The sequence below is a fragment of the Physeter macrocephalus genome, chromosome 5 (genome assembly GCF_002837175.3).
Source record: "Physeter macrocephalus isolate SW-GA chromosome 5, ASM283717v5, whole genome shotgun sequence".
NCBI lineage: Eukaryota > Metazoa > Chordata > Mammalia > Artiodactyla > Physeteridae > Physeter > Physeter macrocephalus.
This window is the reverse complement of record NC_041218.1, coordinates 43550069-43565060: the sequence shown is the minus strand read 5'-3', so window position 1 is coordinate 43565060 and position 14992 is coordinate 43550069. Positions and strand designations below refer to the sequence as shown.

Genomic DNA, 14992 nt, shown 5'->3' with positions numbered 1-14992 from the left:
GTGTTTCACATAGAATCACCACAAGCTCATTTGATTTCAAGAAGCCCTGTTTTATCCAGAGTATTTTAGGTCAGTCACTGTAAAGTTGAAAACAGAATCTCCACACGTAAACTTCTATGACTGATTTCTATGACTGGTTCTGATTTACCTAAGAACCAAGATGTATATAATAATTTCAGAATTTTAGACAGGTGTTTTATAGTTATAAGATTTTCCTTAAGTTAAATATTACTAACTCCTTGAATAAACTACAAATGTGGCTTTTTAACAGATCAACTAAATACTTCTCCCCTATCAAATCTTATTTCTTTCCAGGTACATAATAGACTCCCAAAGTATAGTACCTATACAGATCTAAATCTACTTCAGACCTGGCAAAAATATGCTTAGAGATCAAAACATAAATACATGAACCCAAATTAAATCTTTTCAGAAGTTTCTGAATATCTGAGAGCACAAAATGTGTTATGATTAAGGTTTCAAAGTGATAACTAGAAATAAAAACAGGCAAATGTGTGTTTATAGTTAAATATGCAAAAACATGCTATATTCTGTACCTGTTGCCATCATTTATTTTTATCCACCAAAATACGTGAAATATGCATAATGCTTAATCCATACCTAAGACACACCTCAGTGTCAAGCACCTAGTAGGAAACCTGACACACTGTAGGTGCTCAATAGAACTGAAGAGAAATTTCCTGCAAAATGTACTTAAGATTAGACTTACTGATAGGAAATCTTCCATTCAATGTACTTGTGTACTGTACACTAGTAACAAGAGTCATGTACTTTACTCTGAGTAATAGAAGGACTTCCCCATGTACATATTTAAATATAGAATTGAGTCCATTGACACATTTCCTAATTACAAACAAAATTCATGACTGTAAGAACTATCACTAATCTCACAGCACAGCAACTCAGTTACTGGGTTTTTGTTTGTTTTTTTTTCTGTCAATGTTGAAAACACAGCATCACCACATGCTAACTGCTAATTTCTGTGCCTAAGTATACTCAAGTCACACAACCTGAAAAGGTGGTGGCCCAGACTGGGAAGAGGCATACTCCTGGGAAATGGGATCTTAAATAAATATTACTTGTAAAATCAGACAAAGAAAGAGCAGATTCCAAATCTGTTAATGGGTTCTAGAAATCAAGAAAGACAAAATGATCTGAGTTACTTAAATGATTATTCAAGAAGTAGAATACATTTCAGTTAAGACAGTGCAGTGTGCTTTCATCTTCAAAAAACCAGCCTAATACTAAAGCACATGCATGTTAAATATAAGGAATAATTTCTTTCCTCTTAGGTTTGCAAAACATTGTAAAGGAGAAACCCACTGGCAAAAAAACAAAAGGAGTAATCACCTCTGGAAGTCCTTAAATTTAGAGACTTATATTTAGAAAGTCATCCTGCCAAAAGTGGCAGAAAGAGTTAGATAAACTTTTACCTTTTGCTCTAATTCTATAAGACAGTCTCCCCATAATCTAAATCTGTGATCTAGTAAAATATAACTGAATCCTCACCTGATTTAAACTATCTGAATAATTCATACAAATAGACACGAGGGGAGAAAACTAAAAATACAAGGCCTTAAGCCTCTGATCACAGTGGAACAAGGAGAGACTGCTTGAGATGCCAGAGGGAGGAAAGGGGGTCAGAAAGTGGAGCAGGAACAGGATAAACACTGAAAAGAGGGGAGGAAACAAGAAAAAGAGGAAAGCATAGAAACCATTCTAAAATGAACCCTAGGACCAAGTTAGGTGACAGAAAAGATGAGGAAAGGACAGATTAGGACTGTGAAGCAAAGCACTATGTTTTCCAGTATTAACTTTTGTTGTGTTTCTTTGGAAATGAGAACTTAAATACATTATCACATACAGATGTATTCAGTAAGACACTTGAAACAGTTCTTGCAGAAAATCCCTCACGAATCTCAAGCCAGTGATAAAGAAACTGGTAAACCATTAGTTTCAAAAACAGACATTTACTTAAGGAACACTTACCCAAATAATTACCAAAGAGGAAGCATAATAAGAAGTTAATAACATTGAGTTTCCAAACATCAAAACAAAACAAAGTGCAAGAGAAATCTGGAAAAATCCAAGAAAAATATAATTAATACACAGAAAACAAAAAAAATGATTTTATTCTGAAAATTGCACATGCCCATGATAAACAAAATTCAAACTGTTCAAAAGAGAATATGCAAGGAAAACAGCTCGAATTCTATGCCACACTTCAAAACCCCAGAGATCACCACCACCAACAATTTTCTGTGCATCCTTATAGACATTCACATGTACAAATTCCAGTTTATAATTTTTTTTTTTAAAGAATCAATTTTATTTATTTTTGGTTGTGTTGGATCTTCGTTGCTGTGTGTGGGCTTTCTCTAGTTGTGTCAAGCGGGGGCTACTCTTAGCTGCGGTGCGCGGGCTTCTCATTGAGGTAGCTTCTCTTGTTGTGGAGCATGGGCTCCAGGTGCGCAGGCTTCAGTAGTTGTGGCACGTGGGCTCAGTAGTTGTGGCTCCCGGGTTCTAGAGTGCAGGTTCAGTAGTCGTGGCACACGGGCTTAGTTGCTCCGTGGCATGTGGGAATCTTCCTGGACCAGGGCTCGAACCTGTGTCCCCTGCATCAGCAGGCGGATTCTTAACCACTGTGCCACCAGGGAAGTCCCCAGTTTATAGTTTTTAAAACCACAAATGGAAACTTGGCCCAGAAGCTATGCTATTGCTTGCTTTTACTCTTAGTTTGTTTCAAAGAGCTTTACCTATCAATTCAAACCAATCTAACTCATTCTGTTGAATAACGGAAAAAAGTACTCTACTTTAGAGATGTACTATAATTTATTTAACCAGTCCTCTACTTCTGAAAACTTAAGTGCTTTCCAGTTGTGTTTTGTTTTGTTGTTAGTTTTGTTTTTCCTATTACAAACACCGCTATGAAAAACACCCTTATTTATGTATCTTATGTACATGTCAACACATTTATGGGATAAATTACTATCACGGAATAAATGAATCAACAATACACATATTTTAAAATTTGAGAAAATATTGACAAATTGCCATACAAAATATTGTACTCTCCACCGACAGGGCATGAGAGTTCCTGCTGATACGCACTCCTGCGAACACTGTGTATTATTGTTTCAAATATTTGCCAATCTAATCCAAAAAAAATGTTGCCTCATTGTTTCATTGTTCCATTCTTTTATTAGTGGGTGAGACACAGCACCTTTTCTTCTATTTACTGCTTATATTGTTCTGCGTGTGTATGAATTGTCTATTCCCAGTACCCATTTTTCTATTGGGCTTTGGTATTTTCCTTGAGCACTCTCTTCATATGTGATAGAGCACAGCTCCTTACCAAGCAAACATATTATAAATATTTTCCCAGTTCATTTTTATCTTTGTTTGTAGTATTTCTCTATTATAGTTGCTTTCTACATTTTTATGTTAGTTTTTCATTCATTTCCTCTAAGTCTTCAGGATTTAACTCCATTATTAGAAAGGCTTTAAAAATAAAATAATCCATGTTTTCTTCTGGAAGTTTTACTTTTGATCCACATATGTAAATTTCCATATGAATTTTATAATCAGCCTAAGTTTCAAAAATTGACATTTTTATTAGAATTGCCTTATTCTACAAATGTACATTACATTATATTTTAGTTACATCTGTCCAATATTGAATCTTTACATCTGAAAATAATACATGTTGTTTCCATTTCCCTTTTTTTTTTTTTTTTTTGGCCACACCACGTGGCTTGCAGGTTCTTATTTCCCAGACCAGGGATTGAACCCGTGCCCCCTGCAGTGGAAGCACAGAGTCCTAACAACTGAACCACCAGGGAATTTCCTGTTTCCATTTCTTTAAGTCTTCTATCAGTAGAAGTATAAAGTTTTCTTTATATAGATCCTGCATATTAAGTTTATTTCAAAGTATATTACTTGTTTTGCTATTGTATCAGAAATCTTTTCATATTTTCTGATTTTTTATATTTAGAAAAGTTACGTTAAATATACATAAGTGAACATAAACTTTCATTGTTCCTAGTAGTAATTAGTTTATTAATTTGGGTTTTTTAAGTATTCAAAAGCATACTTACAATGATACTTTTACATCTTATTTCCTATTTTTGAAACTCTTATTTTTTAGTCAATTTTATTAGTTAATATTTATGCAACAATGTTAAGAGTGGCAGTAGGCATATTTGTCAAGTTTCTGGCATTAATGGGAATAGTTTTACTGATTCATCACTTTGTGTGATGAATCACATCACACTTTGTGTGATGAATACATATACTTTAAACTTTGGTTTAAAGTATATGTATGTATTAAAAGTTCAATGAAATATCCACCTATTTTCATTTAATTAAGATCTTAAAAATCAGAAACCGATGTTGACCTTTATCAAATGTCATTACAATATCAAAGGAAATGATCACATTGTTGATCTTTTTAAAATCTATTAATGAGATAAATTATGTTAACATAATTTCTAATAATAAGCCAATCTTGCATTCTTGGAATAAATTTACTGTCATGTTATTTTTTTCTTATATGCTTACTAAATGTTAACTGCCCAGGTCCTTGGACTCTTTAACCAATAGAAATTGATAAGAGGCCTGATGAGAATTTCAGGCAATGCTTAAGCAGGGCTCATGCTGCAGCACAAGGGAGCGAAAGTGAGAAAAAGGTACCCTTGCCCACTCCCGGAGAAGAGCTGCTTGGATCCTTACATGGGGTAACAATGGGGGTGGACCCATGGGCTGGGCAGGAGGCCTAACTTAGGTGGTCTGTCCATGCCCTTGGAGGTGCTATGTGCAGGAATCATGTGCAGTACCCTGCTTTTTGCTCCCAGCACCTCAAAAACTTGTAGTTTATTTCTGGCCTTTTTGTATCCTGTTGCTCATAATTGCTCCAACTGTGCATGGTGTAGTTATTTTAGTCACTTATAGTTTCTTTGTATCTTATTGCCCAATGGAGACTTTTGTCCAGGTGCAAGCACTCCAGGAGAAGATACCAGGTCCCAGCCTATCTCAAATGGGTAAGGAACCAAATTCTCAAAATTTTATAACAATAGCCTTTTTCCTTAAGTGCCACAATTTAAAACCAACTTTAAAATTTTCCCAATTTTGGCAAAAACTAGCAAAATATCATCACTTTGAATAAATAGATACATAACCAAGAATCAGGCAAAGCACTGCTAAGGGTATTCAAGAGAAATAAAAGGGAGTATTAAGAAAGGATGCGTCAAGGGTCTGGAGAGATATTTGGGGTCCATTCCCCCAATTTTTTTTTTCCACTGTTCAAGGTTTATTTATTGTTTTAGTTGGTATAACACTTAGATAGTTGGCTGCACCTAGTAGTAATTAGTTTATTAATTTGGGTTTTTTAAGTATTCAAAAGCATACTTACAATGATACTTTTACATCTTATTTCCTATTTTTGAAACTCTTATTTTTTAGTCAATTTTATTAGTTAATATTTATGCAACAATGTTAAGAGTGGCAGTAGGCATATTTGTCAAGTTTCTGGCATTAATGGGAATAGTTTTACTGATTCATCACTTTGTGTGATGAATCACATCACACTTTGTGTGATGAATACATATACTTTAAACTTTGGTTTAAAGTATATGTATGTATTAAAAGTTCAATGAAATATCCACCTATTTTCATTTAATTAAGATCTTAAAAATCAGAAACCGATGTTGACCTTTATCAAATGTCATTACAATATCAAAGGAAATGATCACATTGTTGATCTTTTTAAAATCTATTAATGAGATAAATTATGTTAACATAATTTCTAATAATAAGCCAATCTTGCATTCTTGGAATAAATTTACTGTCATGTTATTTTTTTCTTATATGCTTACTAAATGTTAACTGCCCAGGTCCTTGGACTCTTTAACCAATAGAAATTGATAAGAGGCCTGATGAGAATTTCAGGCAATGCTTAAGCAGGGCTCATGCTGCAGCACAAGGGAGCGAAAGTGAGAAAAAGGTACCCTTGCCCACTCCCGGAGAAGAGCTGCTTGGATCCTTACATGGGGTAACAATGGGGGTGGACCCATGGGCTGGGCAGGAGGCCTAACTTAGGTGGTCTGTCCATGCCCTTGGAGGTGCTATGTGCAGGAATCATGTGCAGTACCCTGCTTTTTGCTCCCAGCACCTCAAAAACTTGTAGTTTATTTCTGGCCTTTTTGTATCCTGTTGCTCATAATTGCTCCAACTGTGCATGGTGTAGTTATTTTAGTCACTTATAGTTTCTTTGTATCTTATTGCCCAATGGAGACTTTTGTCCAGGTGCAAGCACTCCAGGAGAAGATACCAGGTCCCAGCCTATCTCAAATGGGTAAGGAACCAAATTCTCAAAATTTTATAACAATAGCCTTTTTCCTTAAGTGCCACAATTTAAAACCAACTTTAAAATTTTCCCAATTTTGGCAAAAACTAGCAAAATATCATCACTTTGAATAAATAGATACATAACCAAGAATCAGGCAAAGCACTGCTAAGGGTATTCAAGAGAAATAAAAGGGAGTATTAAGAAAGGATGCGTCAAGGGTCTGGAGAGATATTTGGGGTCCATTCCCCCAATTTTTTTTTTCCACTGTTCAAGGTTTATTTATTGTTTTAGTTGGTATAACACTTAGATAGTTGGCTGCATTATTTATGTCGATTTTTCTTTTTTACATTACATGGCAATGTATACTATTCTGAAACATATAGTACATAAAATAAGATTCTTTAGAACAGTTACGCACAAGACATGCAATACTGGATTTATAATCAATCCCAGGATGTGATTAACTGGAGAAAAAAAAGTTGGACTTGGCATCTTGGCTAAAGGAACCAGCAGTTATATAACACAGAGTTAAATACACATCTGGTTTAAAGGGCAACTGCAGCATCTGCAACATTGTCAGTGGTACCTCTTGAGGAAGTAGAACTATTTTACACGAACCAATTTAGGACCACACAAGATAAGTGCCATGCAGCTTCAGGATAGAGCTACAGCGTTTTATGAACCATTCCTATTGCTAATGTTAGGAAATTGATGTTCTTCCTAGGCTGTCTTAACATTACTGCTTTAGTCACAGGTCAGATATAAAGGACAATATGCACAACCTCCATTCCCAACTCTGGTAACTTCTCTGCTCAAACCCTCTAAGGGCTTTGATTCTCACTTCAAGGAAAAACCAAAGACCTTTCAAAGACTTACACGACCCTATAGGGTCTGCCCACTAACCTCTGGGACCTGATTTCTAATGACCCTTTCCCTTCTCACTCCAATCCAGCCACACTCTGCAGATTCTAGAACACACCAGTATATCCCCACCTCAGAGCACTTATGCTTGCTGCTTCTTTTAACCTAATGGATGCTCCCTCATCTAACCCCATGTAACCTTCTCAGTGAGGCCTTCTTTTCCCACTCTTTTAAATTACCACCTCCCCTACCTACCCAGTAAATCCCACTCTCCTTGTCTGCTTTGTTTTCCATAATAGTGTTTACTCCCATTTAACATACTGTTTATCTTATATATTTGATTTATTTCTGTCTATGTACACTAGAATATAAGCTCCACGAGGGAAGAGATTTTTTAAATTGTTTTTATCACTGCTGTATGCTAAGGGCCTAGGAAACGTTTGACAAACAACTGGTGCTCAAAAACATCATTTAATTTAAATGTGAAGAATAAAATTTGAGGAGTATTATACTGAGAAAATTGAGAACTTAGAAGGTACATAATGAAAGAGAGATATTACAAGTTATTTTAGTATCTGTATCTTTTTTGAGTATCTATATTTTAGCAGATTAAAAAAATAAGAAAATACTGTGAACAACTTCATGTCAGTGAATTTTAAAACTGAGATGAATGGGAAAATTCCTAACAACATAAGTGCTAAAAAATGACTCAAGAAAAAAATCTAAACTGTCCTATTATCATTAAACAACTTAGATCAGTCATTTAAAATCTGTCCACAAAAAAAAAATAATAACAGGTCCATATAGTTTAACAGGCAAGCTCTGCCAAACTTTCAGGGAATATCCTCCCAATCTTACAAAAAATCTACCACAGACAGAGAAAGTAGAAACACAATTAATTCTATGGGGCTAGAATAAATCTGATATCAAAATCAGGCAAGTGTAGCTGGAGGATTCTGGGGAAATGGCAGCATAGGGAGCACTAGGAATCTGTCTCCCCACCTAGACAACAAATGCAACTTGACAAACTATCTGATGGAACTATTTTGGAACTCGGGCATCTATCAAAACTGGCAACTTCCAGGAGAACCCCTAGATGGGAAACTGTAGTCAATTTCAGTAAATTTTAGCTCTTAGCCCACCAGCAGCTACCCATCCCTCATAAACCAGCCCTAATGCAGACAGTCATGCATGAGCTTAAAAACAGACAATGAAAGCAAAATCACAGCAAGTGGGGCCAACCTAAAAAGCTTCTGCGCAGCTAAAGAAACAATCAATGATAAGAAGAAGCAACCTACAGAATGGGAGAAAATATTTGTAAACAATATACCAGATACAGTTAATAACCAAAATATACAAGGAACTCTTACAACTCAGTAGCAAAAAACCCAAAAATAATCTGATTAGGCTTCCCTGGTGGCGCAGTGGTTGAGAGCCTGCCTGCCGATGCAGGGGACACGGGTTCGTGCCCCGGTCCGGGAAGATCCCACATGCCGTGGAGCGACTAGGCCCGTGAGCCATGGCCGCTGAGCCTGTGCGTCCGGAGCCTGTGCTCCGCAACGGGAGAGGCCACAACAGTGACAGGCCCGCGTACCGAAAAAAAAAAAAAAAAACTGATTAAAAAATGGGCAGAAGACCTGAATTGATAGTTTTTCCAAGGAAGACATAACAAATAACCAACAGGTACATGAAAAGGTGCTCGATACTAATCATTAGTAAATGGAAGTCAAAATCACAATGAGACATCACCTCACACTGGTTAGAAAGACCTTTATCAAAAAGCCAAGAGATAAGTATTAGTGAGGATGTGGAGAAAAGGGAACCCTTTTCCCCACTGTTGGTGGGAATGTAAATTGGTACGCTATGAAAACAGTATGGAAGTTCCTTGAGAAATCTGCAGGGCAGAAATAGAGACACAGATGTAGAGAACAAACGTATGGACACCAAGCGGGGAAAGCCGCAGGGGGGTGGGGGGTGGATGAATTGGGAGATTGGGATTGACATGTATACACTGATGTGTATAAAGTGGATGACTAATAAGAACCTGCTGTATAAAAAAAATAAATAAAATTCAAAAAAAAAAAAGAAATTAAAAATAGAACTACCATATGATCCAGCAAATCCACCTCTGGGTATATACCCAAAAGAAACAAAAACAGGATATCAAAGATATATCTGCACTCTCATGTTCATTGCAGCATTAGTCACAACAGCCAAGACATGGAAACAGGCTAAGTTTCTATCCATGGATGAATGGATATTGAAAATGTGGTATATATACACAATAAAACAGTATTCAGCTATAAAAAAGATGGAAGCCCCTGCCATTTGCATCAACATGGATGGATCTTGAGAACATTATGCCAGGTGAAGTAACCTATTCTGGAAAAGACAAATAATGCATGATTCCACTTATATGAGGTACTTAGAGTAGTTAAAAAGCATAGACAGAGGAAGCAGAATGAGGGTTTCCAGGGCTTGGGGGGAGGAAGGAGAATAGGGAGTTATAACTCTATAGGGTATAGAGTTTCATTTTTGCAAGATGAAAAGACTTGTGGAGATAGACGGTGGTGATGTTTGCACAGCAATAAGAATGTACTTAATATCATTGATATGTAAACTTAAAATGCTTAAGACAGTAAATTTTATGTGTATTTTATCACAATAAAAAAATGGAAAAAATTTTTGGAAACAATCCCATATTTTTTTCCTTTTTAACTATAGAGATTTAGGAGTTTATAAAGCAACTATGGATAATAAGTAACTAGTTCCATAGTAAGTGACATCATGAAGTGTATATCATTTACCCAGGATAGGTTCTACTACAAACTAAACCTGTGTAATGTTAGTACTTTTATAACTATAACTTTGAGTCAGAGTCCTCATCAATAGTTGCCTATGTGACTGTGTGATTGAGACTCTAAATGCTTAACAATTACTTGAATTTTTATTGCTATGTAAAAAAAAAAACATATTAAACAGTTTGGGGAAAAAAACTCAAGTCTAAAAAAGGATAAGTACTGTCCAATACCATTCATGAGCAGAGATTTAAAACCCTAACAAAATAATAGCAAATGAATCCAGCAATATAATTAATATAAAAATTGTTTAGTCCAGAAAAGCATGGTTTTGTAATGTAAAAAATCAATTAATGTAATTCACCACAGTAACATATTAAAGAGGGAAAAATACAGAGGATCATCTAGACAGATGCAGAAAAGCATTTGATGAAGCTGAGCCTTTATTAATTTCTTTGAAAAAGTGTTCAAAGCATAATGAGGACATGTTAAAAGAACAAAGAAGCCAGCAGGAAGTAGCAGGCCAGATTGGGAACAATTCAAGCATCAAAGCAAATAATGAAAATAGTGGATTACACTGCAGTGAATAAAACAGATGCCATTTTTTCCTTGGACATAAGAGAAAAATTGATGAAAAATCTGAATAGGAGTGACACAAAAAAGGAAACACAAAGGGCCCATAAACATACAAAAAGATGTTCAACTTTACTGAAAACCAGAGAAAATGTAAATTAAGGTCATAAGATACCATTTTATACTCTCCAAATTGACAAAATAAAGAAAAGATATAGGATAACAAGAACTGTTATACGTTAACATACAAAAAGATGTTCAACTTTACTGAAAACCAGAGAAAATGTAAATTAAGGCCATAAGATACCATTTTATACTCTCCAAATTGACAAAATAAAAAAAAGTTATAGGATAACAAGAACTGTTATACGTTACTGTTCAAAGTAGTCTAATCATTTTTGAAAAACAATGTAACATTAAATTGTGAAGTTGAACATGTATTTCATTTATCACCTAAAAATTCTACTACTATGTAAATACCCTAGAGAAACTCAATATATATTCCCCAGGAGGTATGTGTAAGAATGTACACCATTATACATAAAAGGAAAACACCTAAATGTCTTTCAACAAGAATATGGATAAATATATCATGCTTTATTTATACAATGCAAAACATAAAGCAAAGAAAATGTCTGAACTCCAGAAGCATATAAATTTCAAAAATCTGAGTGAAAACATATGTCTCACAAAAAGGATACCATTTTATAAACTTTAAAAACAATACTAATATTTAATAATAAAAATATATTATTTAGGAATAAGTAGATGGTAAAGTCATAAAGGAAATCAAGTTAATTATAATTTTAAAAGTCAGGATAGTGGTTATCTCCAAGAGAAGTGAGGGGATGTGTTCAGGACACACAAGGGCTTCAAAGTAATGATGGTTCCATTTTTCAATTGGAGGGTAGGCTCATGGTTGTTCATTTTAGAACTCTGTTCATAACTTCTCTATATGTTATAAATGTCCTATTTATAAGTATCAATTATTAGAGAATAAAAAAATATATGGCTGTAGTATAAACCCTGACAGTTGGGGATTTTTTCTTCTTTGTAATACAAGTGTCTGACTTAAAGCTTTTATTGCGATCCACTCCAAACATGGCTATCTCTTGAATAAACATATTGCCAGCCACATGACTAGATAAAGGGTCAGGCCACCTGCCCCCACTGAGGCTCCTTTGTTTTAGAGATCTTGGTTAATTTAAACAACTGACCTTTGGGCCAGTTTTTTCTCTTCCTGTGATTTAAATTCCCACTGGTATGTTTTAAATTCACCAAAAAAAAAAAAAAAAAAAAAAAATGAGCCCTCAAAATCCTAGGCCCCCATCCTGGACCCCAATAAAGGCAGAACTCCAGGGCATGCTTGTTCCCTAACTCTCCCATGCCTCCCCGCACACCCCACGACCTAACTGTGTGGTCCCAGGTGTGCTGTGTAATTTCCAGGTCCTGTAAGTAATAAACCTTGGTTTTTTTCAAAGTTTCCTGATAGTTATTGCTGAAGGGCATCTTGCAATCATAAGAACCACAAGTGCCTGTCCAACCACAACATTGTTATTGATAGGCTGAGACCAGCACAAAACAACAGCATGCTGTAATTACCTTAAAATTATAGGAAAAAGAAAATATCAAAATTGTAAGAACTAATGACAGAGAAGACAAATGTTTTTAAAAATCAATATTCATCAAAATCAACCATCCAGCCTTAAGACCTTTGCCCTGGTTATTTCATCAAGCTAGAATATTCTTCTCCATGACATCTACTTAGCTGACTCCTTCTCCTCCTTCCAATCTTTGCTCCACTACCCCCTTCTCAATAAGACCTCCTCTGACCTCCTCATGTGACACCTCAATCTCCCATCCCTTGACACTTGGCCAGCCTGACCTCCTTGGGGTACCATGACTTGTCCTTTTCCATAGCCCTTACCACCTTCTAACATACTATATAATTTACCCATTTACTATGTTTATTATTTATCCTCTGTCTTCTTCCTCCACTCTTTTAGGATGTAATCCACATATATGCTGGGATCTTTGCAGTTTTATTCACTGATATGTCCCACATGGCTGGATAGTTTGTGCTCAATAAATGAATATTCCACTTCATTTTAACAGAAGGCTCCTGGATAATATACAATTCCATGTTTCTCTTTCACAACTTACCTCTTTTACTGATAATGTATAAGTTGGGCACAAACTCAAATCAGATAATTACATTTTCTGGGTGGCCTATTTAAAACAAGGTCTGTTAATTATATCACAGTTTTTGAATAACACTTGTTTTAGTTATGGAATTATGTCAAAACTAGTTGCAACCATGAATAAATAAAATACTAAGCAGGAGTTTGTTTTAAGGTCAGGGTAAATGGTAAAAAAAAAATTTTAAAACCATTACCATGTGCATATAAATGATCTTCCGTAATTTGCATATATCAATGTATCCCACAACATATACTGCAAATAATGATGCAATCTGAAATTTAAAAAGAAGTTATATTAAAAATTAAAATTATATATATAATGAATAGATTAAAAAATTAAGAAAAGATTATCTTTATTTTGCCTCAAATTTATATTTATATTGAAAGTAAGTTCTTTAGTCTCCCTCTTACCTGCTAATTTATTATTTATTATGGTCAATATATTAATATAGCACATACCAGTTGATTTTTCTCTTCCATTCACATCTCTCTCAATTAACCACGTAAATTATCTACTTTACGGATTATCCAAACAATACTCCTTTTAATGTAGAGTGACTCTATTGCCAACATGTACAATTACAAAGTGCCTTGCTCAATCAAAAAATATAAAAATTTAATTATAACATATGACAATACATAATTGGGGAAGGTACATTAAACTAAAAAATAATTATATAATGCATGTGTGTGTAAAAATACACTGAGTTCTGCTTGCTAGTCAGTCTTTACGAGTATCTCCATTAGCGTTTTCTTTCATTTATACAAATATTCAAGTGTTGGGCATAATCAAATTTCAAACTAGAAGTACTTTCACTACAAAGGTATTTTTAACTTTTTTAACAGTTTTGAAGAAAACTGTGTATGTATTTACCAAGAATTCTAAGAGTACTGGAGTTATTTATATGCATTAATTGATTATATGAATTAATTGATTAAATAATTTACCTCAGTAAAGTATAGAGAGGTATTATGTCAAACAATGTCTCTCCACCTTTCTTCATGGAAAAAGCAATTCAAATTAAATTCCATGCTTCTCCCACTACACAAATACGGTTTAAACAAATGGCAAAACAGCTGAAACTTAAACATGTAACTGAAGTTCCATTCATCAAGTTTTTTGTCTCCAAATAATCTACAACAAATTTTCCCAGTAGCAAGAAAAACAAGGTCTCCCTTGACCCAGATTTCCCCATGGGGAACATGGCACTGCTGAAGGGTGACAGATATGACACAGTAACTGTGGAGAAGTGTGTTGTTATTCAACGTAAGCCCGACAGAGAAGCACAGTACTGCCTACCCTCACTCCATGCACCTCCCCCCAGTTCCTCCCCCTCCCCCACCAAAAAACCAAAAACAAAACCAAAAAGCAGGCCATCTCCAATAAGTGAAAGGATAGGAACTCTCCCTTTCCACTCCAGGGGCTAAGCAATACACAGCAGGCCTACAGGGTAGAATCTTAAGGAGTGACTCTCAGGGACATTTTAAACAAGAAACATTTAAAATGTCCTCAAACTAAAGAAGACAAAGGAGTCTAAAAGATAAGATCAAAGAAAGAATGAAGTACAAATAGAGCCTCTTAAAAAAAAATGATAGAAGCAGCTAACTTGATGTCTTAAGTAGCAGGTAATGTGTTAAGACTCTTACATACATGACCCCGTCTGATCCTAAACACAACCCAATACAGTAGGGTCTTTCATTTTCTCTACTTCATAAATGAGAAAACTGAAACTAAAAAAGTTAAGCAGTTTGTCCAACTGAAGCAGCCAGTGAAGAGAGTTAGGACACAAATCCAGGTCTGACTTCATTTCTCAAGCAAGACATCTCAAAGAACATTAAAAAGCAACTCTTATACTGCTTTATATGAATATGAATATGGCCAGTATAAGAAAGAAGTAGAAACAGTGGTGGCAGGGAGAAATGAGCACACATTTTACTCCCTCTCTCAACAAGCGACCTTTACCTTGCTTTATAGACCTCTATTTGAAGGGAAAGAGACAGACAAGAGTACGTGGAAAGATGATAAATATATTACAGGCTGGTAAGGGAGTTATATAAAACATAAATTGTTTAGCTATTTTTCCTATGTTATTCTATGTGTATTTATCCTATGTGTAAGAAAGTCCACTATTATTCACAAAAACATTTTACTTAAGATAAATACTACAGTCCCCTTAAGAGACATACTTAAT

General features: G+C 35.0%; 1 protein-coding gene across 2 annotated transcripts in view; it reads right to left on the bottom strand.

Moving 5' to 3' along the window:
* The window catches only part of DPY19L1 (dpy-19 like C-mannosyltransferase 1), a 98232-nt gene that overhangs the window by 31479 nt on the left and 51761 nt on the right, over positions 1-14992 (bottom strand). For both annotated transcript variants that reach the window (XM_024128139.3, XM_024128142.3), the window contains exons 10-11: positions 12995-13072; positions 2011-2097 (exon numbers count right to left, since the gene is read on the bottom strand). In XM_024128139.3, coding sequence (XP_023983907.1) covers positions 2011-2097; positions 12995-13072 — 165 coding nt within the window. The remainder of the gene's footprint in view (positions 1-2010; positions 2098-12994; positions 13073-14992) is intronic.